General features: G+C 40.9%; 1 protein-coding gene across 9 annotated transcripts in view; it reads right to left on the bottom strand.

Annotated features, from left to right (window-relative positions):
• Window positions 1–24,262, bottom strand: part of adgrb3 (adhesion G protein-coupled receptor B3) — a 146,955-nt gene extending 122,693 nt beyond the window's left edge. For 3 of the 9 annotated variants that reach the window (XM_061039588.1, XM_061039589.1, XM_061039587.1), the window contains exons 1-2: window positions 23,582–24,256; window positions 21,098–21,866 (exon numbers count right to left, since the gene is read on the bottom strand). In XM_061039588.1, the coding sequence (XP_060895571.1) occupies window positions 21,098–21,851 (754 nt within the window). In that variant the 5' untranslated portion in view covers window positions 21,852–21,866; window positions 23,582–24,256. Of the gene's footprint in view, window positions 1–21,097; window positions 21,867–23,581 lie in introns of all 9 variants that reach the window. The other 6 variants (XM_061039593.1, XM_061039590.1, XM_061039592.1 and 3 more) reach the window with 5 other exon arrangements.
• Between the last annotated feature and the right edge of the window lie 464 nt (window positions 24,263–24,726).

Consider the following 24,726-nt stretch of genomic DNA (forward strand, 5'->3'; position numbering starts at 1 on the left):
ATGCCCAAAAAAAGAGAGATTTACAATTGATATGTTTGCTGTAAAGAAAATGGTGAATGGCCTTGGTGAGCTCTTTTCTAGTCTTCTGACAACTCAAAGTGCTGCTACACTGAGTATGTGGGCTGAGAGGCTGATAAGTAAATTACAGCTCTACTCCATTCACACACTGCCGGCGTAGCATCGGGAGCTATTCAGGTTTCAGGGTCTTGCTCGAGGACACTTTGACATGTGACTGCAGGAGCTCTGCATCGTAACTCCTGACCTTCCTGTTGAGAGACAGCCGACTCTACCACTGAGCCACAGCTGCCCCAGTGTGAGAAAATGTAAGACTTCTGTAGTGGACCAGCTGCCATACCTTGTAGAACACTAATTTAATTAGCTTTAATATGTATAGATTCTTTAAGGGGGCATTGGGCAGTGCTTGTTACTTATGCGGCTGATAGCTAATCCAATCCAATAACAAGGCAGATTTCCATACTGTGATCTGTACTGGGACTTGAACTGGCGACCCCCTACAGACTGCTAACCCCCTAATGTGCATAAAACAGGTGCTGTGTCAGTCAATGGAATAAACACAACTTGTACCAGAGCATATCTGGACACTTTCTGAAGAACCCATGTACAGGTACTTCACTTTTAGAATGGTACATCTTTTGGGTACATTCTCATTTTATATAAAATACATCAAATGGAATGACTACCCACAAGGCCATGTTCCAGTAACACTGTTGAAACTTCTAATAGATGTAGAGATGAAAAGATAAAAGGCAACTTAGTCAACTAAAACTTTGTCAAATAACGTTTCAGACCTAATAGTCAACTATAATGTAATTTAATCTTTATTTTTTTGCTCAGCGTTGTATTATTTACTGCAGAACTGCAACACACAATCAGATAATAATTGGAATGCCTGTCATGGACAAGGTTTACCGTCAGATTGTCACAGTAACCTTAGGAATCTGAAAGTCAGTTCTCTGCAAAGTCAATTGATGTTTCATGTCAACATTGCAGAGAAGTGCCGGTCACCTTTACTATTCATTGAAGCCGCAGCGTTTGCTTTATTAGGAGAGTGCTTGTGTGTGTGTGTGCACAGCAACCCTGAATCTTTTAGTTTGAACAATGATTAGAGAGACTGTACTATAAGGCACCATGCACTGTCTTTGACTGCATGATCCATTCGCACCAGTCGTTTCCATGGATACCAGTGTTCTTAGAGACTTTTGCAGACATACACACACACACACACACACACACACACACAACTGAGGCTTTGCTTAATATTTCTATTTCAAGTGAGAATGCCATGCACTTGTAGGATTGAACATGTACATTTAAATGTGCTGTAGAAATGAAACATGCATCAGAAAAACCTTCAACTTTGTGTTATGACAAGGATTTTATTCATGTGTCCATAATTTTTGTTAACATATTACAGTTTTTGATTATTGGTTAAGTAACTGCAAATTCACCTGCATTGACTGAAGACTCTTTAATCTTTATTTTCTGAATTACCATCTATCTACTTGTGCAAAAAATGTGATCTAGAAGAGAAGAATCGATAAACCATTATCATTAACTTGGCATTGGTGGTGTGTCAGAACCTCAATGGAAGAGATCAAATACATATGCTCCAATATGTATAGCTGCAAATCTATGAATCATAATTAATGGAATAATTTATTTAATTAAATACTCTATATGTGCTGCTTTTTGATTACATCTTCAAAGTATTTAGGTAGATTTGTATTACTGTGCACGGTGCAATGAGGTTGTTTTTTGTGTCTATGTTGCCACATGATCAGCCCACGCACACATACCAGCCAAGCATAACCTCCAGCCATCATTCCTGCATTTATATCATTTTATGAGCAAAGATGGTCTTTAAAGAACTAATACTGCTGGCGTTCAATCCTTTAGAAGTCAGTTTTAGATTGGTAACATGCATTTTGCACTAGCTTGAGACTAGTTCGTTTGTAAGTTAAGTTGTGTGAGCGTTTGGTTGCACCAGGTTCATCTTAACCAGTAGAGCGTAACATCCAAAGTAGCCAAAATATTGTCACAGAAATGACCTTCTAACTTCGTGTGACCAATCAGTGAAAATTACTTTTCCTAATGTAGTGTTAGTTACAGTTCTGCCTCTCGAGCTCAGTTATCGCTGAACAGACTAACGGCTGAAAATAACTTCAGCTAACTCATAGGTTAAAAAAGTGGGAGTAAAATCAGAGTCATACATTTCTGAGGGATGTTATGAATCACTGAGAAAGTACTGTAGACGTAAAAAACCCTCTTCTCCCCATCATCCTTGCAAGATATTCCAACTTTCAAAACGATACTTTGAAGAGGACTTCACACCTGATAGAAGCCAGGTGTAAGGTCCAGGTTTTAAACTGTGCCTATGTTGGAACTATAGCTCAGCTGGTGCAACACCTTAAATGTTAGTAGTGCATAAACTTGAGTTCAAACTAGGCTTGATTTTTAACTTGCATATATATATGGTGTCACCCAGTGCTGAATTGGATCTTTCCACTTTTGCAGAAACATTTTGCATCCAAAATTTGAACAACTTTGATAGTTAGACATCAATGAAGAATTTAACAACCTCCTCGCCATAACCCAAAAGATTCTGTTGACAAATTATTTTATTTCTAACATGACTTAACGTGCATTCAAACTCGTAAACACAAGATAAAAAAGCAACTGATAATGACTCTATTATTCTCATTTTGACCAAATGAGCCATACATGAGGAGGAGATTAAATGAATACATTTAAAGATACCTCATTTTATTATGTACCTGTACTTGTTTTCTGAATCACAAATATAATGTTAGGTAGTTCAGAGCTTGTCACCAACTCTTAAACTTCACTTTACCTTTGCATGATCTGATATGCCTTCATTTCAAATTACATCTTAAAAAGCAGGAAATGCATGGCACATAAAGACATCATTTTTGCAATGCAAATAAAAAAAATCAGAGTGCAAAGAAATGTTTATTAATAGGGACAGAAACCAAGTGCTGCTTGCAAGCGGGGTAAGAATCACAAAGCGATCATTTTCTACATTATCACTTCAGTGCCATTCGCTCTGTATTCATCAGTTTGATCAAATACACACACACACACACACACACACACACACATGCACACTTAGCAGCACACACAGCAGCAGCTGTGTGCATGATATCTTCATAGATGTACGTTTCAAAGAAACAGAATCAAAGGCTTGTTAAACGGCATCACACATAGAAATGGTCTATTAATGCTTCCTTTGGAAACAAAGGTGTCTTTTGAGTGCATAAAATCAAAGACTAAACAGAATACAGAATCACCATATCAGCCATATTTGATTTACACTGGTGGCAGATACTTCTCTGTAGACGGCAGAAATGGTTGAAATAGATGCTAGTCTGAATAGTCTTTGAAGAATAAGTGCAAAATGCCAACATCACCGATGCTTTGAATTCATCAGAGGATGATCAAATGGAGGCTAAATTAACCATTAATAGAGAAAGAGATGTCAAATCCATAGTATAAGGTTGTGAGCGCTCCCTGATGTAAATAAAAAGAATACTCACTCCCTAACAGTAGGTCTATAGTAGCTAACAGCTAAGATTACATAATGCAAATGTGAGGAGCTAGCAGAGCCAGTTAAAATAAATTATTCAAGGAATGGAACAATCGATGAAAGTGTATAATTCTTAAACTGTTAAAACAAGATGTCTTATTTGCATTTTCTAACTTCAACTATGGATGTTCATTTTGAAATACAGGTGGACATGAGTGAGAAAAGTATCGTAATAATATGGATGATATCTACTTAAAAAAATGAAATACTGCCGTTGAACGTCAGACAAAAAAAATACATTAAGATCATACATCTAAGAACTTAACTATTTCGGGGGATGTCTGTGGTATTAATCCTGTGCAAATCCCAATCGGCATCTCAGTTATTTGGGTTGGTCATTTATCTTCTTAAGAAGGTTTTCAGCCCCTTTTTCCAGTTCAGAATTAAAAAAAATGCATTGGATATTGTAAAGTCTTGACGGCATTTTGGGTGCAAATCCAGCAGGCTAATTGAGCTACTTCATATGGAGACCCATTGGCAGAAAGAGAAAACTACAATCCACCAGAAGAACCATGAGATGTCGAAGAACAATTTGATGGATGGCATGCATTGCAGCATGCAGTAGGGATCATATCTTTCAACAGGCTCAAATCAAAAGCCTTCATAGTGCTAACAGTACATAGAGGCACGATTGCCTGCAAAAATGTGAGCTGTACCACATTGTGTTTTTGTAAAGACTTTGAAAAGAAGAAGAACAATCAACCCGCTCAGACACATTCTAATCAATATCTCCAATTATTCAAAGTAGACGGGGGGAAAGCTTGGTGGCTGGCTCGATACAAACTGTTTTAAACCTGATATTTAGTCACCTCGTCTCTGGCCCTCTCAGAGACGATAGGGTTGTCATGCAGTGCCTGGAATAAAACATGTGGGTAGTTCACAGTCTTTGCCTATCCAGTGCAAATTCACCACACCAAACACTGACGCTGGGGGGTAAAACCAGAGGTCCCCCAGGTATGTGAGTAGGGCTTAAGTCAGCTAGTCATTGGATAAGTTATAACTTTCTACCATGGCAGAAATCCCTCTTTTGTTAAAGGTTGATCAGGGGAATGCCCCGTGGCACCTGTAACTGCCAATCACAGGGATGTTACATCCTCCTGAATGCACCCCGAGGACACTTTTACACCGTTGCAGCAAAGTGAGAACATCAACCAGTCAGCAAAAGGAAAGAAGATGTCCAGCTGGATTACGATTTAAGAAGTAAAATGTAGCTGGTAGACACACTGTGTGAAGAAATGTTGCAAAAACTGAAATTACAAAGCTGTGATGTCAGAGGATAAAACAATGCCAAAAACCAGCTTTTACCGCAGGCTCTACTAAAACCCAGCATGTCTGGGACGTGTGTACTATGTGTGGTGGTACAGTATTGATTCAGTAATCCAAAGCCATCTCCCAAGTGCTTCTGATTTATCTGTCACATTTGATTATGACTCCTTTGCTCTGAAGCTCTTTCTCTTTAATACAATACTACAGAGAGCTTCTAACCATCTGATGTGTGTGCTGTATTGGCTGGATGAATCAGCCTCCCCGCAGTAGATTTTCACTAATTTGGTGGAGTGTGATTTGTTCATTTCACTGTGTTTAGAGATCTCACACTGTCGCTGCCATTGAGACCTTGGAGAGATTGTGAGATGAGTTAAACATGCTTCTTACATATATCAAAAACTCAAGTACACAGCGCATTAGTTCTTCTACAATGTTTTACAGCATAAACAGTAAAAAAGTAGCTCTGTTTATTTCTTCGAGGTAGGATTGACACAATACCAGAATTTTTCAACTTTAACACAATATTTATTTGATAAGAAAGCAACAGAAATACAAGTTCGAGGCACATAATAATGGGGCGATATCTTGTTTTAAATATCAATAAATGCAGTCAAACTTCTGCACACTGTCTAAATTGCATTGTTTACCAAAATGTTGCCAATTTATTAGTTCAATTTAGACAGTGTTCCCTTTCTTTTGCTTCCTGCAGGAAATACTGATCATTAAAATAATGGGGATTGTACCGTTTCAAAACATGTGGTGCTGAAAAGTTTCGAAGTAACTTCATTTTTGACAATCTTGAAGTCTGGGGCTGAATTAATTCCAGAAAAAATTGGGATGTTTTTGGTAGAAAATTATATATTTTTTGTTCTTTTCAAAAAACAGACAAAAATAAGCCCTTACTTTACCAGACCGAACCACTCAACATGGCAACCGTCTTTTCTAAACCATAATCGAGTCGTTTTTGTCGCCAGAATCTAAACATAGATTTATGTTAGTTTAGTAACATATGCTGCATGGCTCTCTACACGGTAAGGCCAAAACCAGTACAGTTAGTCCGCTGCTTTTCCTCCAGAAATACGGAACAATGGCTTGCCGTGGACTTTGCTACAGACATTCATAGTCCCCAGAAAATGACTTTACCTACTTTAAATCCTCTGGCAATTGACCCAGTGCCCACCATTATCTCGACATTTCTTCGAAGGATTGCAGCATCATTTTCTGATGGAAATCTAATTTTGCCCTCGACTGTGCGATCTTTCGTTTCAGAACGAGCCGGCTCTGTTCACAGGCTCTTTCATGTGACCAATGGGAGACATCTCCTGTTTGAGAGCTGGTTTCCTCTTTCCCCCTTTTGTGTTATTTAATACACAACAGAACAAAGGGATGATCTTTTCTCCACACTGCTCAGCCACAGGCACACCACAATCTGAATGAACGCTTTCTACATCTGTCTGATTGAATCAAAGCCCTTCAATTTGGTACCAATTGAAGAGCCGTTAGCTAGCCGGAAGAGTCGACTCGTATTGCTGAACTCAGCCAAATGATCTGCATCACTTAAAAGAGCGGGAATTCCCATCACTGCCCATTTCATTGTTGATGACCTGACACTTATACGTCCAATACGTGCTAACCGACTGAAGTACCACATGCCACTTTAACACATGCACTGCACTCCTGAACATGTCTAGACATGACCCAGAGGGTTTGCATGTGAGAACACATGTCAGAAACAATTGAACCAGACATCAAGCAGTCTCTACCTGGCCATCTCCTGCGCACAAATCTGTGATGATGTGTGAACGGATGGTAAAGAGTATTTTCAGCTGATATCGACCATCCCAACCCTATGGTGAAACGGCAACTAATTCCCAGGCCTTGGGATGTTTCAGGAACATGTTTGTGTTGCATTAGTGCTAAATCAAAGTAGCTTATGGCTGAAAAAATCTAAATCTAGCGCACTATTAGCCTGACATTAGGTTCCGGTCAGTTTCCGGTCATTAGTTTTTCTTAAAATTGAAGTGATGTGGTAAAATCATCCTCGTCTGCAGTGTTGTATAGCCTAGCTTCCGTGCCGGTACTCTGTCCGGTTTCTTAATAAACCAGCCATGCTGATAAGTGTCTAATGCACATACTATTTCCAAGTACATCATACAGCCTCACTTAAAAAGAAACTGAACTATCTCTTTAAAAATGTCACCACTAGCATTTAGTACAAAGCTCATGGGCACAGCCCGGCACAAAAATAGGTTACATTTATTGAACCTTAAAACAGAGCATGGTGGCTTAAAAAAAACCATCTAGGATTTATTCTCGAAAAACGTATAAATGTCATGATATCGGAAGGCCCTGACAATGATCTCCACATATAAGGTAGTGTGCATTTATAGCAACATCAAAGCCAGAGGATACAAGCTTTCTTGTAAAAAGACAATATCGAGACGGCTAGATAATCACATTTGTTTCTCCAATCCAATTTCAGGACTAACTGTGCTCACTTTTATTTGTAAGTGATCGATCGGGAGCTAGTATGTGCAGGCATTGTTAACCCATCTGAAGTTGTTTCGATAGTAAGATCTCAGTAGTGTTCAGGTGTGTGATCAAATCGAGACCGTCTTGCTGCAGTGCCAGAGGAGGAATCATGACAAACTGCCCCTCTCTTCATGCCATAGCAATATCTGGTTGCGGTGCAGAATCTTGCCACAGCCCTGGACAGCCTCAGTGACGGATGAGTTAAAGATGTGCAGCAGTGTTGGCAGGCTAATATGCTCTGAAACTGACATCAGGGTGGTGTGACGGTTGCCAGTTGTGCAAAGGACAGTTTGAAATTTGATAGAAACAGGCAGGCCACACACACACACAGCACACAGTCTAATCAGATCTGATTTCAGCTCTGCCATGAATGTGATATGAATTTGATTTGTAAATTAAGTTCCCATGTGTTCAGACTTGATGAAAGGGTCTGATTGCTATCTGGATATGCCAAATATCAATGTTTCCAGACACAAGCACTTGTTGCTTTGCTCAGGAAATCAAAATCTGGCCCCAATTTATTTGACAGCCCCGCAATGGAAACACCTGCAGTCAAAAACCAATCTTCCAATACCCAGCTTTATTGTTATTTTACATGCACATACAAGACACTCATGTTTAAATATGATGTGCATCCAGTTCCACAATATCATTTTTTAGATAATAAAACAAAGAGTAAGGTCTTACCTGCTACTTTGTAAAGTGTCTCGAGATAACATTAGTTATTAATTGCCAGTATACAAATAAAGATTGATTGATATGAGTTTCTCACAATTTCTTTTCTGTTTAAAGATGTATTTTTCAGGCTTTTTATGCCTTTGTTGGAGAGATAGGACAGTGGACAAAGTCGGGAAAATCAGGGAGAGAGAGAGTGGGGAGCCGCTGGTCGGATTCAAACCCTGGCTGCCCGCTTGGAGGACAAGAGCCTCCATTCATGGGGCGGGCGCACTAACCAGTATGCCACCAGCGCACCAACAATGTTCTATGATTTTCTAGTGTTTATAAAGAAAAGCATGCTGCCTAGTTATATAGTTATGTAGGCCATCACAGTCCTCACATCATTTTTATGATTACTAGTGATGATGGGCTATCAAGGCAATCCAGAGTCATTTTCTATCTGTGCTCTGAAGGACACAAAGCTGTGGACAAGCTCACAATCTGGCACAGCCTTGCAGAGTTATAATTTCTGAATCTCTTTTTATGTTACGTAACAGTTCTCCTCACAGTCAGGGAGGCTGAATAACCACAATGCTCCATGGAAACATACAGGCAGCACAAGCAAATGTCAACTGTCTTAGTTAGTGGAGGCCATTACAGAAATATCCCATCATGCATCTGTGGAGCAATAATGCTTCCATTTGAGAGTCCTTTCCTTTACAACAACTGAAACAGTTCTAAACTGACCGTTATCCAAGTCTGTGTTTGTAACGAGCGATTCTGGTTTTTGCAGGTAGTTTGAATGCTGTAATTAAGAATTGAAGAATGAAAACACATAACGATCCCAGTAAAAGGTCACATACTATCCTCCTTTTCAACAAGTTTAAATAAGTCTCAGAGCTCCCAAAACATGTCTGTGAAGTTTCTTGTTCTAAATCCGCTCTGATCCTGTATTTGATCATGCCTATAAACCCCTCTATTTCAGCCCTGCTCAGAACAGGCTGTTTCTGTGTCTGTAGCTTTAAATGTAAATGAGCTGTGTCTGACCACGCCCCCTCTCTGAAAGGGGATGTGGCTTGGGCCTTCTTGCACCATGCCCTATTGTTTACGGTAAGAAGGCAGACTCAGAGGGCAGAACAAACACCTAGCTGTGGGAGTGTCACCCACCTGGGGGAGGGGCTACTGCCCTTTGTGATGTCATGAAGGGAAAATCTCCAAACGGCCTGTTTGAGCACACATTTTCTGAAAAGTGGAGCAGGCAAAAAGTGGAGAGGATGGACTTTTCTCATCATTGGGGGGTTTGTAGACAGACTAAGGACACATATTAGTGAAAAACATGGTGAAGAGTGTTTTGTATAATATGTGACCTTAGAACAAATGAGATGTTAAAAATGAACCTTGAGTTTCCCTTTACAATGACAATAATGCATTTATCACAAATAAATCGTCAGTTCAATCATTTTTTTCAGATAAGTAATTAGCATTTGATTGATCAATCATTATTACATTTTCTGCTATTATTATAGCATGATGATGTTTCCATGATTTCATCCGATTTAAGTGTTTGCATAGAAAGCTGAGAACTATCTGCTGTTTTGAATTTACCCCCCCCCCCCACACCCTTTATAATTGCTTTCTACTTAATCATCATATTGTCACTTCAAGATAGTTGTATCCCTTCTTAATATACATATACACTGTGCACCCATCACTAGCTGAAATACAATATGCACAGTCCACTCAACCAAGGTAATATACTGCCAGTGCATGCAGAGTGCATCCATCTTAAGACAAAACACATTACTCCTAACACAGACATTACCAGAGGAACTTGTACCTGTTGTAAAGTAAAGTATGCATTCATTAGTGTCATGTTCACCATCCTATTTCAATGTCCCATGCCGAACATTCATGGGAAAGTTAAATCCTCATTAAGTCTTAGGCTCCCTGTCCACCTAGCGTCTTTTTTTCAACTGTTTTCAATGAGGAGAGAACGTTAGCAGCAGCAGGCGGCTGCCCGGAGAAAAAGCAGAGCGTCCAGCGTCTTTTTAACGAGAACTTCGCCTTTTTTGCGCAGCTGCAACGAGCGCTAAAGTTGATAATCTTTCAACTTCTCAGAAAGGCGCTGTTGACGTCACCGGCGCTCTTTTCCAAATGTAACGATATTCCCCGTATTTCTCTCTCTTAACCGGTCATATGTTGTACCCACATCCTCTTTGCTCCGTGTCTGATTGTGATACTAACGATCTAAAATTAAAATAATATAGTAAATAGTAAAAGGGCAGTGTCGTTCATACAGCGGAAAGAGTTAAAAATAGGGCGACTTATTTAAAAAAGTAAGGAGATTGTTCTGGATTTTCCTTGATTCTTAAAAATCTGTCCCTATTTCCTTATTTCCAGGATCTGGAGAACATTTGATGTTCTGAACTGGACAGTCTGGTAAACTGGAAGAGGTGTCAGTTATTGTTCAGTGTCCACCTTCAGCTCAGGCCCTTGACCATGAAAACATTTCTCAGCATTAATACTTTAAATAGCACTTTTCAGCACTTACAATCTGTTACTTTACATTTAAAAAATCCACGACTGGGTGTAGCTGCTGGGTATCACTTTCTGCATAAATACATTAAAGAAGATATATTTTTGATTTGATACGATTTCTAAATTTGGCAACTCCCTGGGGAACTTGTAGAGCACACGGCATTGTTATGCATCACTGATTATGTAAGTGTGTTTGCTGCCCTAGATCATGGTCTAACATGGAAGTTTAAAGGCGGCATCCATTACAGCTACATGAGAACACTTGGCATCCTCCCCAGAGGGGGGCTGCCAGGGAGAGCAGTTACCGAAGCCCCCTCGAGAGAACGAATTGGATTTTGCCTCCACTTTACCACATAGGCAGTGTCTTTGAGTGACAGACTCATTTGCCAGGTTTGGTGGGTGGATGTTTATGCAAATGCCTCTCCTCTGTGGGCTGAAATAGCCATCCAGTGACAGGCCAAAACTAACTGGGTTGAAAATGCAACAACAGGCAAGTGAGAGGCTGAAAGCGGTGCATAATTTACATTAACATCTCTGGCACCCTGCAAAAAGCGCCTGATAAAAATGTGCCATATTAAACCTCCCCTATGATAAAAGTTTGTTTTTTTTCCCGCCTTAATATGACAAGAGAGGTACCAGGCATCTGACTGTTTATCCACAGCTTCAAAGAGTCGCCCCTCTCTCTTCAGAACTGTAAAGCAAAGCTGTTACAGGCTCATGTGACTGTTGTTCATGTTTCCTCAGAAGGATGAATAGCCCGCTTGTTGAGGCTCACTCTGAGGTGTGTTGCGCTCCAAATGAATCTGTCATATGAGAATCCCAATTGCAGTTGTCCAATTTTGTTCCCACACAATGACTTGAATTGCACCTCTCTCTGCTGTGAAGCGGAGGTACCCGTACCTTTCACACGCAGTTCTAGTTGGGATATAATGGAAAACAAGTTCATGATGTCTCCTCTTCTATCTCCTGAATGTGACTGCCGGGAAGTGTTTTTTCTTTTTTTTTCATGGCAGGAAATCAAAGACGATGGTTAGTCCTGAATTATGCATTTGATGGCAGCAGAGAGAGGGGAAAAAAAGTCTAATTTGTATAATAAGAGGATGAGAGCATCTTTTTCATCTACAGATACTCATTAGGTGTTGTGTTTGCATTCGTATAGAAAGCTTTTTGAAGTCAAAGGCAACAGAAGCACAACAGTGGCTAGTCCTTTGATTTGTAAGGTTCACTTATCTTTAACTCATAAATTGCAAAATAGAGGCCGAGTGCTGTGATGTCAAAGCAAGACGGGCAATTACAAATGGAAATGGTTCATAATAGATATGCACTGCTGTTGTGGCGTTGAAAAACCACAGCAGAAGAATACTATGCAGAGCCTTTCGGGACACCGTCAGCCATGCCACTATGGCAAATTTGATGCACTAGTATGAAGAGATGTATAACTAAGTTCATTGCAAAGGAGAAAAAGAGTCCTAACATGGGAGCTTTAGATTCATGACTTGCAAATTTTCATCATGCAAAACAGTTTCCTGTTCGACATAATGACGCAGATCAATACTTTGACACTTCAAATGTTTCCTAGAGAGCTCATACAGATCACATGTTCTGTGCAACTATTGGATTAAATGTTTTGTTTTTATGCAGTTTTTTTTAGAACCATGGGAACAATTAAATAGCTAATTCAAATCCCAACTGGTAAGGGACTTCGACCTTTAAAACAAAACTTCAGACATGGTGTCAATCCGGCCTCGGTCACAGCCTTTTAAACTGTCTGCAGCGCAGTGGTGGTTCAGATTTGTAGCTTTGTGTTATTTTTATTTCATGGGCAGAGCTGAAAGAGTTGAATAAAGAGCTCGAATGCTAAACAGGCCGATCCGTGGCATTTCAAGAAGAATTTATGAGTAGTTGTGGGAGGTGGTGCAGCACGGATATACAAGGCACACAAATCCACCAACATTTCCCGTATTCATAATAACAAACATGCATACCAGGTCGGATAACACACGCTAATAAATCAGACGTGCACGTCTCGGCGTTGTTTTATGCAGTGAGGTGAGTTGATGCAGAGAGATTCAGAGAGGTGTGGCTGCCTCACACATCACATCAGAGAATTAGGAACGACATTACGTAACCCATTACTCTGATTACACTTCCCTGCTGTAATCTGACATTATTATAGGCTGCAACTGTTACTCAAAGATTTTATTGCAATTGTGTTTATTGTCGGGCTGTAAAGTAAAGAGATGGACTTGTCAGAGCCATGACGCAGCAGAAGTGACGGAGGAGAAAACCTGCAGGGATTACTCACTGACTGAAGACATTTCCAGCAGGGGATCCCGGACTTTGTCATGCCAACCACCCTCATAGAGTTTTAGATTCAGGACCCCGTACACACACACACACACACACACTTCAGAATGTCTTAAATTCCTGGTGCATTACACTGACAAATATCACAAATCAACCAGACAACTTCTCGACATGTTTCCCTATTTTTTTACCAACAAAAAAGAATCTTCTTAAACGCAAAGTTAGTAATTTTTTATAGAGGATATAACCTTCATATTAGCAGTAAAGAGATGTCACACTTGTTTCCCTCGTTGTCGTTTAAGTGCTGGTTGACTTAAAGAACTGCTGTTTAAGAAAACGGTGGAAAATAAACACTTTTTGGATGATTTTGAAAGTAGCATTTCCCTCAGTGCTCCATCAACACCCGATCTGCCTTTTTAATTTTAAAGTACTTTGAGGTAAATCAACGGTTTAATAGGAGCCATTCTGACTTTTAATGTTTTCTCAGAGTCATTTGTGGTGTGACACTTACTGTGAAATACTTTCGAGGTACTTCAGAAGTTTGAAACCCATAAATCATATCCTCACTTTCGAGATTGTATTTCAGCTTTTTTTTTTTTTTTTTCTTCCGTCCAGGCCGTCTGTGTTTTATTGCGGCCAGTCTGCAGTTCAGCTGTGACAACAACACACAGCTTTAATTTACTACGAGGCGGTTTGCGGCACTCAAGTCTGGCTGTAGTGGAGAGTTATCACTCTGACTTCAGATTGTCATGCTGCTGAAACAGAGCCTCGGGATCCCAAATCTATGTCAGATAAAGCACAGTATCCACGGCTGATCTGCATCCAGCTCACATTGCGAGTTTATCACTGTTTGCATGGAGGGGAAGTCCTAGAGTGAATGGAAGCAGCTTTACTTCGAGATAATGAAAATATGTAAAAAGTCAAAGCCAATGATAAGCAGTAATTAACTAAAACTTAAAGTGACACTTAAAGCTCCTGTGAGGAGTATTTAACTGCTTATGAAGCTGGCCAGAATTAATATCAGTGTGTCTTAATGACCTACAGAAGCACACAAGGCCATCAGAGACAAGATGGGAGTATTTCTGTAACGCTAGTTTTAAACGCAATCAAAACAATAACAAAAGATGACATCGAGGCTGGCCAGGAATCATGGGAGGGATTCTCTCTGCTACAACCGAAACATCCTTTTTTTCATACGTTTACCACAGCAAGGATTCTTGATGGGGGGTAAAGGAAAGCAGGATGTGGTTTTTTTTGGTCAAAGAGACTAACTCCGTCCTGTATGTACGGGACCAAATCTGAAAAAGAGATGAGAGGTACCGCTTTGTCCACAGGGGGCGCTAAAATCAACACAAACTGGTAGTTCCTCATATGATCTTAAACTGCTGTTGTGTTTTATTACCATTGTTAATTATTTTTTGGATTGATGAATACATTAACTATCCAGTCTGTCTCAGTATTTGATCATTTTACAAATTTATACCCTCGGTTTAAGGCACGAGTCGTCATCGTTCAAGCTTAATCCACCAACGAGAGCCGTCCTCCAACATGCTCGCAGGCCAAATCGGAAATTGTGTTACAGTGTAAATCTGAGATGAGATTCCTTGAATCTCTAAACCTGAGTAATGCATGTAACATCTCTCTAGAGACATTATATAAGCTGCTATTTAAAGCTCAGTCGGATAGATCCCTTTTGACTGACAGTTGCCGCCATGGCAACATCCGACAACAACCTGACAGCTGTCATTAAAGCTGCCGTTATTGTTTGTTTAAGCCTTGTAATATAAACCAACACTTAATGAACTTTAGATGTATAAAATGCATATTTTTCATGCTGGAGAGTATCTCTCTTTCTCAGGTTTTCAAATTTTCTTTATAAAGCAAATACCAGAAGGTTCTTTTTTTGGTGTTATACATAACAAGTTCACGTTCTATCTTTTTAATTCATTAATTATCCGAGCAAAAATAAAGAACCATAGCCTCATGTGGTGGACCCTATATGTTTTATTTGATCATAAATCTATAATGGCGTGAAAACGGAGACTTTTGTGTCTCCTAAGAGCCCAGTTCCATCCACGTGTGACGGCAGCAGCCTTTAAACATGGCAACAGTTTGTGTGGTTTCATATCGCTGTGTAAAATGACTCAGGAGTCTCCTCGGAGCCTCATGAATTTTTATATCCCCAAACTGCAACCAGGGCCATTTGAAGAATATGCAGTTTACCTACTGAATATGTATATTCTTGAGCTGCGCACAGACGACGGCTGCGTCCAAAAAATCACAGTCATACTTCCTACACAGGGAGTTCTCTGTTGTCGACTTTATAGTGAACCAGTTTTTAGAGAGGACTCGGTCCTGTAGTCATACATTTTCTACTGCTTCATGTTTTACTTTGTTTTAAAGTACGATATTTTGCATCCTCTATTGGGCCGTCTTTGTATAGTTAAGCTTGTTCCGTACTGTTTCTTTTGTATCTGATGTTGAGTGTTGTGTATATTAAAGGCCCATCTAGGGACAGGTTTTGTACATTAGCATACTGTAGCTATAAATGCCCTAGTGTATGGCATCCATTTACTTGCTTTATACCTGTTCCTATCATAGACTGTAAATATTAATGGATAAAGCCTGAGTGACGTCAGCCATCTGTTCCTGCAGGGGACTCTGGAGGCTCATCAGTAGCAGCCACCATGTTGGAAATCCTGTCTCTGCCTAACTTTCAGTCAACCTAACGACAGGCTGAGAGCTGGAATTGAGGCGGGTTTTAAGCCTCCTGACAAACCGCTACATCGCGCCCACCTGTCAATCATGTCAGCTAGCTATGGATAACACATTCAAAATGTTTAAGAAAGAAGAACGAATCAGATCTATTTTGTTTTGATTTTACACTTCTGCATTGGTTTCATCCTTAACTCTTTATAAAAAAGAGTTTCTAGATTTTGTGTAAACTGGTATTATCTGGTCTATGTCTCTGTTTTGTGTTCTCGCTGGTCGCGCCTCTATTGGCCAATCGCTATGGATGAGGGCAGTCAAATGTTACTTCTTGCTCACCATATTGCTGTTTTATATTTCTTGGTTAGTGACCATCGGTAATCCTCACCTGTAATTCAGAAAGCACTAGAAAATGATGAATTCCACATTGCCCTATGTAGTGAGTAGTGGGTGATTTCAAATATGGACACTAACTGCTAATTTTCTTCCAGACTTGTCTCTGGCTAAGAGTCACACGTCTTTAGAGAAGTGATTTTAGTTAAATGTTTGACCTCATTTGAGCCGTTTTCTCAGAACTGTCTGCAAACGATTCCGCACCATCCTCTTTTTTTGGACAAGCCAGAATCTGACAAAGACAAATAGGATGGCTGTCACTTTCACACCGACGCAGGGTCCTGCAGCGTATCACATATTTTTCCTCCGGAGGTTGAATATGAAGAATAAACAGAGGCGACACCAGGGAGAAAATATAGCATCTCAAAAATCCAAGAAGCAAAGAGGAGAAGGGCAGTCAGCCCAGGATTAGAGACACTGGATATTCTGGATATTTACTATAGCTGGAGACAAATAATGCATGTCTAAGATAAAACAAACAGATTCTGTGCTGTTGAGCTGAGCTCCCTCCTTCACTGAATTGGAACTAAAATGGCCTCCAAGTGTACTGAACAATGGGGGTGAGCATAATGCAGTGTGACTACTGAGTGACTTGACTGAGATCCAAAGTGAATAAAAGGCCTCACTATGTGAGGCGGCGAGGCTGAGCTGCTGCAGTGCTCAGGACTTTGGCGGGTGACAGTGCATTAGAACGCTTCACACACATTTCATTTGCCAATAAAATCCTATTGCCATTTTCCACATGGCACACGGCCTGTGTCGTCAGGAGCTGTGATGATAAAATGAGCATCTGCAACTGTACAAATAAGCATCTGCAAGGCGTCTTATAGAGGATATAACCTTCATGTCAGCAGTAAAGAGATGTCACACTTATTTCTCTCGTTGTCGTTTAAGTGCTGGTTGACTTAAAGAACTGCTGTTTAAGAAAAAGGTGGAAAATAAACACTTGATATATATGGTTCGTACATACCGTGATGCATACTGCATGAGTCAAATCTGAAGTGTGAACGATTTCACTCAAGAGGAAATCAAGAGGATCAGGACTCAAAATGTGTGATGTCATTTCTAACCTACTTCTTGTACTAACAATGAATCCAGAGGCCCACTCTGTGGACTCATAAAATATGTATTGGAATATTTTACATCAATATGAGCTTCAGTTCTGTGTATCGTTATCTGATTCTGAACCAAATTATAAAACCCCTTATCTCCAGCAAAGCATCTCACTGCCACTGCCACGTTTGTCATCTTTTTCCACTCTTACCTACGAGTCGGTGACAACAGGAAATGGCAAGTGTGGGCAGAGATGAGCGCGGTTATATGAGCCGAGATGTCTGACAGAATCAAAATAAAACGTTGGAATGAACCATTTCGGATTTTTATTTGAAAAACAGTGGGTTTTTTTATGAATTAGGCTTTTCAGTGACAATATTTCAAGAAGCAGAAACTGATATAGTGCCTAAGGTTGTCAAAAATGAAGATACTTAAATACTCTTGATGCCCAGTGATTTAAAACAACAATATTTGTTATTTTAATGATTGATAGAATCAAATAGTACCAAAGTAAAAAGAAAAAAATCAGATCTTCAGTCATCATTTTAACCCAACGCTGCTGCAACAGAGAAACACAGTGAAGTTGTTGTCCTGTCAAATTGAAATGTTGGCTAATAATGACGTTTATCAAGCCTGTCTCAAAAAAATGCAAAAGTTACGAGTATGTCTACGACAAGAGCAGAGGAGGTTACAGTTGACACTGTGACATTGCCAGTGTGTTTGTGCAATTTAGAATGTGTTCAGGAGTTTGTCTGCAATTTATCGTAATTAAAAAACAAGAAATCCTCGAATATTAGGGGACTAGGACTTCTGTTTTTGGCGATTTGATATCAAAACAGGTTTTGATGTCCTTTGATTTGCGCTAGTATCCAATCTAAGTTTAAAATTCTGGTGAATCGTGATGAATCTTGTAGCGACAGGAACACCAGTGTTCCAGGCTTCATTATCAGGGAAATCCTTGGAGGACATGCAACAATGCTGTCAGACAATGAAACTCCTTGACCCTGATGTTTTGGAAAAACTGGCAACAAAACGGGACAAAAAAAAAAAAAAGAAATGACACACTTTTCCTGAGCCAAGGGCGGTCCGGTAACACTAAGCCACAATACAAGACAATGCCTCATGATGTTGTTTGTTTCCTGGAGCCAAGTGCAATTTGCGGATGATTTGAACGCTACATTGTGCATTGAGGATTTAAAAGCTTGCATTCCTGTAAACACGCAGGATTTAAAGAGACAGGGTCGATAGCTCAGTGAGGGGGAGAGTATAAAATGTCAGCTTTCTACTGTAGTCCTTTCTCGCCCTCTCTCTGCATGTCATTTCAACATGAATGCATCAGGTGAAAGTGAAATTGGTCATGGTGATTCAAAGCTGAAAAAACCTTTTCTATCCAGCTTTTACCTCCTTTCCTTTTTTTAATTTGAAAAATCTGATTCACAATTCCCGAATCTGAGCAGTCACCGGATTTGAAGCCTGACACAGCCAAGACTCGTCATCCAAGAGCAGACAGTCACTCATTCACCTATGGGCAGATCACAGTCATCAGCCTACTTGACTTGCATGTGTGGGACGTGGGAGGAAAGGAAACCCACACGAAAGCAGTAGAAGAAGAAATTAAATCTGTTTTACTAGAATGCTACTGTGCTGCTTCCTTTTTACAACTTTTATTCATAAAATGGGATAAAACTGCATAAATGACTCATCCGAGTAGTACACCTGTTTCAGGTTTTATTAAGTCACTGTGGGTTTTTTAAGATGGCACAATATCAAGGTATGAGCTCTGTCCTTTGTGTGCATAATTACCTGATATAGTGAAGCTGTAACCTTTGAAGTGTTTGTCATTCTCAGTGAGTTTGAAAGGGCCGGTTGGGCATTTCGGTGGCGGTGGCTGGAGTATACAACCTCGAGCTTCTGCTGTTCTTTGATGTGCTCTGACGCCACCCCTCTCTACCAGGAACTGAGAAGATCAAAGACGGGCGATTTTATCAAATGGGGCCCTTGTCGACGGTTTTGTAATGCTTTGCTCTTCATCAGGAACACCCACTCGGTCACCGTGATGCCACGGGAGACACAGTGCTCTTTTAAACCCGGTGGTGATCTCCCCCCCCCCCCCCCCCGGCGTTATCCAGATGAAAACGGATTTATTCAAACCTCCCATCAACCCGCCCTATAAATAGAAGCTTGTGGAAAATCTTCTGAGAGGAGGAAAAAAAAAATAAGCTGTGCTCTTAAGCTGTTATTAACATGCTGATAGGAAAATGTCAAATGTTATTTGGGGGGGGGGGGAGTTTTATTTTTTGTGTTGACAAAAAAATGCTTCCTAGTTGTGATTTGAACATCAGATTCATTAATTGATGGGATTATCGGCCAAAAAAAAAAAAAAAGACAGCTGAGTCATCCTCTCTGCTTGTTACTGCACATGCTACTTGACCGCAGGGCGAGTTGTAATGGTAATTTGAATCAGTGACTGCATGCATTATTGCTCGAGGGCTCTACTGAAAGGGTAGGTGAACGATACTCAAAATGAGTTTGTCATCCAACTTGATGGAGGCTAACCACTTAATAAATCATGTGGAAATTTAGAGCAAGAGTAACTCTTACAAAAGCGCTAAAAATACCCAAGGCGTGGTGGTGGTGGTGGTGGTAGCTTAGCAGGATGTTTCTAGACAACAAAAAAAATAAAAAATCCTGTTCAAATATGCCTGAAAGTGTGATGCAGCAAACAGCTGAAGAAGTGCTAGAATCGATCATCACCCTGTTCTTTTGGATTTAGAAAACAGCCTCCTGTTCTCCGGGGTTCTATTATAGCAACTGTTATTTTAGTAAGTTAAAGCTGCGTAGCATTTTGTGCCTTTTGTTTCTTCCAAAATTCCAAAAGGTTGTCTCGTTATTTTTTGGTTCAGAGTGCCATGATGAATGCCCCTCCTTTGTGTCTCCCGGTAAATGCACCTCACCTCAGAAGGAAGTATGCAGGGAACATTCCTCTGGGGTTTTTCTTTTGCTATCTGTTATAATGCAAGCAGCTATGTGTCAGGCAGGGGCTCCCTTTGTAAATTCAAAGAGCTGCACGAGTGTGTTAACTGCAAAAACTCCCCGTGCTACCTGGTGACACTAATGAACGAAAATCATAACGACCTCATCACAAACGTTTACCGTGCAGTGTTCATTCAGCTGTCTACAAGTGGCTCTGTGTGCATGGACAGATGTTATAGGTATATGCAATGTGTACACATGTGTGCATTACAAGCAGATTACACCATTTTCTTCTGAAAGCTCTGAACTTTTATCTTCATGATCGCTCAATTCCAACAAAACACGTTGCATTGCTCTATGGCAACACTGGACAAGTATAGCCCCTTCTTTATGAAAATATCCGCTTTAGGAGTAGTCGTTTATCCAATCAGATCGAGCCAAATAGGTTTGAGTATTAGTATTTTAATGTTAGTTGCATTGCATGAGCAATGTGATCCAAATCTGACGCTGCTGCATTCACGATCCCAATTGTTCCAACGTGACATGGGAGACATGCCAAAAGACGTGTCCACTATTGGCACAATGTTTGTCTTTGAGAGGATGACATAAATGTATATATATTACACACGGAAATAATCTTTGGATTTGCAGCCATTTTAACTCTGAGCTTATGTGTAGAAAAAGAAAAAAAAACAGCCATTTTAAATTCACAGCAATGATAGTGCATTTTGAATTCAGTCCAACCGAATAAAAATACCCCTTTTTTTTCTATGTATATTTGGTTTTGTGCTGCCGTGGTCTTTACTACACCCAACTCCTCTGGCAGCTTTGACTCATTCCTGAGCCAACTGCAGTCTATAGATCTATGTGTGCTCTTTGTTTCATGGGCCATCACACTTCAAACATGCAATAAGGGCAGAGAAGGGAGTGATTGACGTGCACATTTTTACTGACAGGAGAACTTATCTTAACTATGCATACATTTAAGTCCATTTACGTCTACATCTATGTCAGCATCAGGGAGGAAGATGACTGGATACTCACCTTCTTTTGGAGGCCGTTTCACTTCTGCACTCAGATTGCAGACCTGCCCGGCTTGCAGCTGGGGTGACAAGCATCCCTCTGTTTGTGGATTTAAAGGTAAAACCACGTTGTTGAGCATGAGCATGCTCTCTGATTCTCCATCGCCTAAATGCTGAGGACATGTGCACTTTGAGTACACGATCCCACACGTCTCCACCGTCCCTTTCTCTAGTTTCAGGCAGTTTTCCAGCCATGTACAAAGCACTTGACACCCAAACTGGCTGGGGCTGGCCTTATTCAGCACCAGGAACTCCACAATGGACTTCTCCTCCTCATCCAGCTTCTGCGGCGTCAATCCGTTATAATCATAAGGGAAAACTCTCCGGAGTTGAACAAAATTCTTGTCATACAGCAAAAATACATAAATATTCTTTGTATCGCACAGGTACACTATAGACTCGTTGACTTTCAGCAACTCGTTGATCTTCTCGTGCGAGTAGTGATCAAACTGATAAGAGAGCAAAGAATACTCGGAGCAGCTCAAGTCTCGCTTGTATAGCTTCAGGTAGATGCTGTATTTGGTAGGGTCTGGGTTCTCCAGCGTCCATGTACAGTTTGTATAGTTTTTAGGAAACATTTCAGTCACCGAGTATGATCCATAAATCACCCCCTTGACCAGAGTGGAACACCAATAATCTTGGGCACCAGTTAATCCAAACATAACCAGAAGATAGGTGGAAAATATATAAATCAACAGGTTTCGAACAGCCTTCATCCTATGTCATTTGGCCTGCAGGGGGGGGGGGGGAGAGATGGAGAGAGTCACACAGAGGGATCTTTAAATCAGAGGACACACGATGCATGATAGATGATGGCTTTTGAGTGTGATTGATGTGCTCCACACATTTCTTATCACATCCGACCATGAGAATGGTAAAAAAAAGAAGAAGAAAAAAAGAGAGACACATTAACCCCAGCAACATGTCTTTTGCTCTCCCATCCTGGCTCCTTTATTACTTTACTTTGTGCAAACATTGCCACCTTGTGGTTGATTCTGCCATTATTTATTTATTTAATAAGGGGGGGGGGGGGGGGGGTGCAATAATGTGAGTCATTTATTTAGACATTTACAATTGGGTCGTATTTGGTATGGCACAATGATTTAAGATATATTCAGATAAAGCTGTTTGACTTAATAAAGGAAACAGGAGTCAAAGTCAGTGCAGTGCTCACGAGCTGTGGCATGCAACTGCTCATTTTTACGCAGTAACCAGGATCCTTTTCTCTTTTTTTGTTTTGTCCAAATCAAGCTGTTTTCTTCGTGATTTAGTCTGCTTCTCCCTCTCACGACAGTTAGGTAACACGAGGGGAGACAAATCAACAGACTGAAAAATGTCTCTGCGTCCTGTCTGTCTGCATGGTCACCGTGGCTTCTCCCTCTCCCTCTCCTTTTCATGCGCGCTTTCGCTCCACTACGACTTGCATGTCTCCGAAAATTCCGTGGCTTGACATATTTGACAATGCAATTTGATAAAGAGCCAGTGTGTGTGTGTCTCTGTGTGTGTGTGTGTGTGTGTGTGTGTGTGTAGCCTGGTTTGTGTGCGTTTGAGCTGGCATGCCTGCGTGCGTGCGTGCCGTGCCGTGCGCGCCTCTTGGTGTGTTAGTGTGCGAGATGGAGAGAGAGCGAAAGAGAGAGAGAGAGAGAGAGAGAGAATGCAATGCGATGTCCTGATTGCTTTAATCCTACAGGCAATGCAGCTGTGAGCAGTGTCACACAGCAGCGCTTGCGTGCGTGCGTGCGTGTCCCAAACTGTGTGTGCATGTGCATGTGTGTGTGTAGGCGTTGAAATCCCAAGTAGGCTATCGATACCGGAGTCTGGAGAAGAGATAGATTCGCACTTTTGTCTCTTAACTTATTTCCCTTTTTTTTTTTTTTTTTTGAATGATAAAAGCTGCGCGTCACAGCACGTTAGGATAATAAACGCGTTACATAAAGATTTGTGGGAGCAGTGTTGAGTGAGATCAGCTTTTTAGTCGGCGATAAATCCATACAATTCCACATCACTCCCCGCAAGATTCACGGCCACGGCTGCACAGGGGGGAGGAGGGGGGGGGGGTTAAAAAAAAAAAGAAAATCAGTATTCTGGAGACGAGAAAACGGGTCGTCAAGAGACGCTGATTATATTGCCGGGGCTTCTAAGAGCAATTTCGTCTCGAGAGGACATCTGAATATGGAGACACGGGCTCCATCTCATGCAGTGTCAGCTCGACGCCCGGCGCTTTAAAGTGATTTTTGCCTCTTAAGAGAGAGATCAGCTCTTTAAAATCATCTGTTAAGCACCCTGCACTAATACGAGCGGATGAAAGCTCCAAAGCCATCATGTTGAATAGACAGGACACACATTTAACACGGGGAGGCGAAACTTTGACTGGCGGATGGCGCATGAAAATGAACTCCATGAAATGATCATAATAATGTGAAAATATAAATAACAATAATCTTACCTTACACTGCGGAAGCTATGGCTATTTTCCCAACATACTTGACCACATCCTTTATAAATAAATTCTGCAGCCCTCCAGTGAATCGATACTCCCCATTCCCGACGATAGAAGTCCGGCGCAACAAGATGCTTCAATGGATGAAAATAAAATGCGTTACACTCCGGTCTGCCCGCTCATATCCCCCCGTCTTCTTCTTCTTCTTCTGGGTTTTTCCCATCAAAACGGAGCGCAACAACACAACGCCAGCCACCGAGAAAGAGGGGAGAGAGAAAAGAGAGAGAGAGAGAGAGAAATGGGGGGAGAAAGACCGAGAGAGACACCCAGAGAGAGGAAGAAATTCTTGGAGTGATGAAAAGAAGAGAGAGCAATTCTTACAGTATTACCATAAATTAATTCCTTCACGTTTCTATTTCTATTCCCACTGATATGCCTTTTTTTCCTCCTCTTTTCCTGCAAGTCGCGCAAACCCCCCCTTTGGAAAAAAAGGGGGGAGGATTGAAAAAAAAAAAAGATCCGTAGTGGGTGGATGTGAGATGTTGGGGGGCTAGTGAGTTACAACAGAGAGAGAAATAGACGCGCTTTGCTCGCTGCTTGCAGAGCTCCAGGAGCAAGGCTGCAATATCACGTCACACACTCAGCCGCTGAGATAAAGCACGTACGTACGCTTCTTACTGCCGCTGCGTCTGGCACCACCAATACTTTCTTCCCTGCCCTCCTCCTTCCTTCCTTCCTTTTTTTTTTTTTTTTTTTTTTTTTCTTTATCCTCATGTATGCCTCCCCTTAATTCGAGTCAAAAGGGTTTCCCCCCCTGAACTGGACCCTCTCTCAGTTGTGCTCAGACAACGTCGCCGCAGCTCACTCCAGAACAGGACTATACTTTATGGACTTTTTTTTTTGTCCTAAGGGAGAAGAATGATGATAAAAAAATAAAATAAAAAAACTATCTACGCGCTCAGACAGTGGGATCTGAAAGCTCTAATTTTTCCCTCCTCTCCTGATGGGTGACAGCCGCTCTTGTTTTGACTTCTTCACTGCTTGCTGGTGATTTGTGCGCTGCGTGTCCTCCTGTTCTCCTCCTTCATGCTGCTGGAAGTATTCATACTCAATGTGTCAACTTGTGCTCTCTTTGGGGAAGTTGTAGCTTT

Source organism: Labrus mixtus, chromosome 6 (genome assembly GCF_963584025.1).
Source record: "Labrus mixtus chromosome 6, fLabMix1.1, whole genome shotgun sequence".
NCBI classification, from domain to species: domain Eukaryota; kingdom Metazoa; phylum Chordata; class Actinopteri; order Labriformes; family Labridae; genus Labrus; species Labrus mixtus.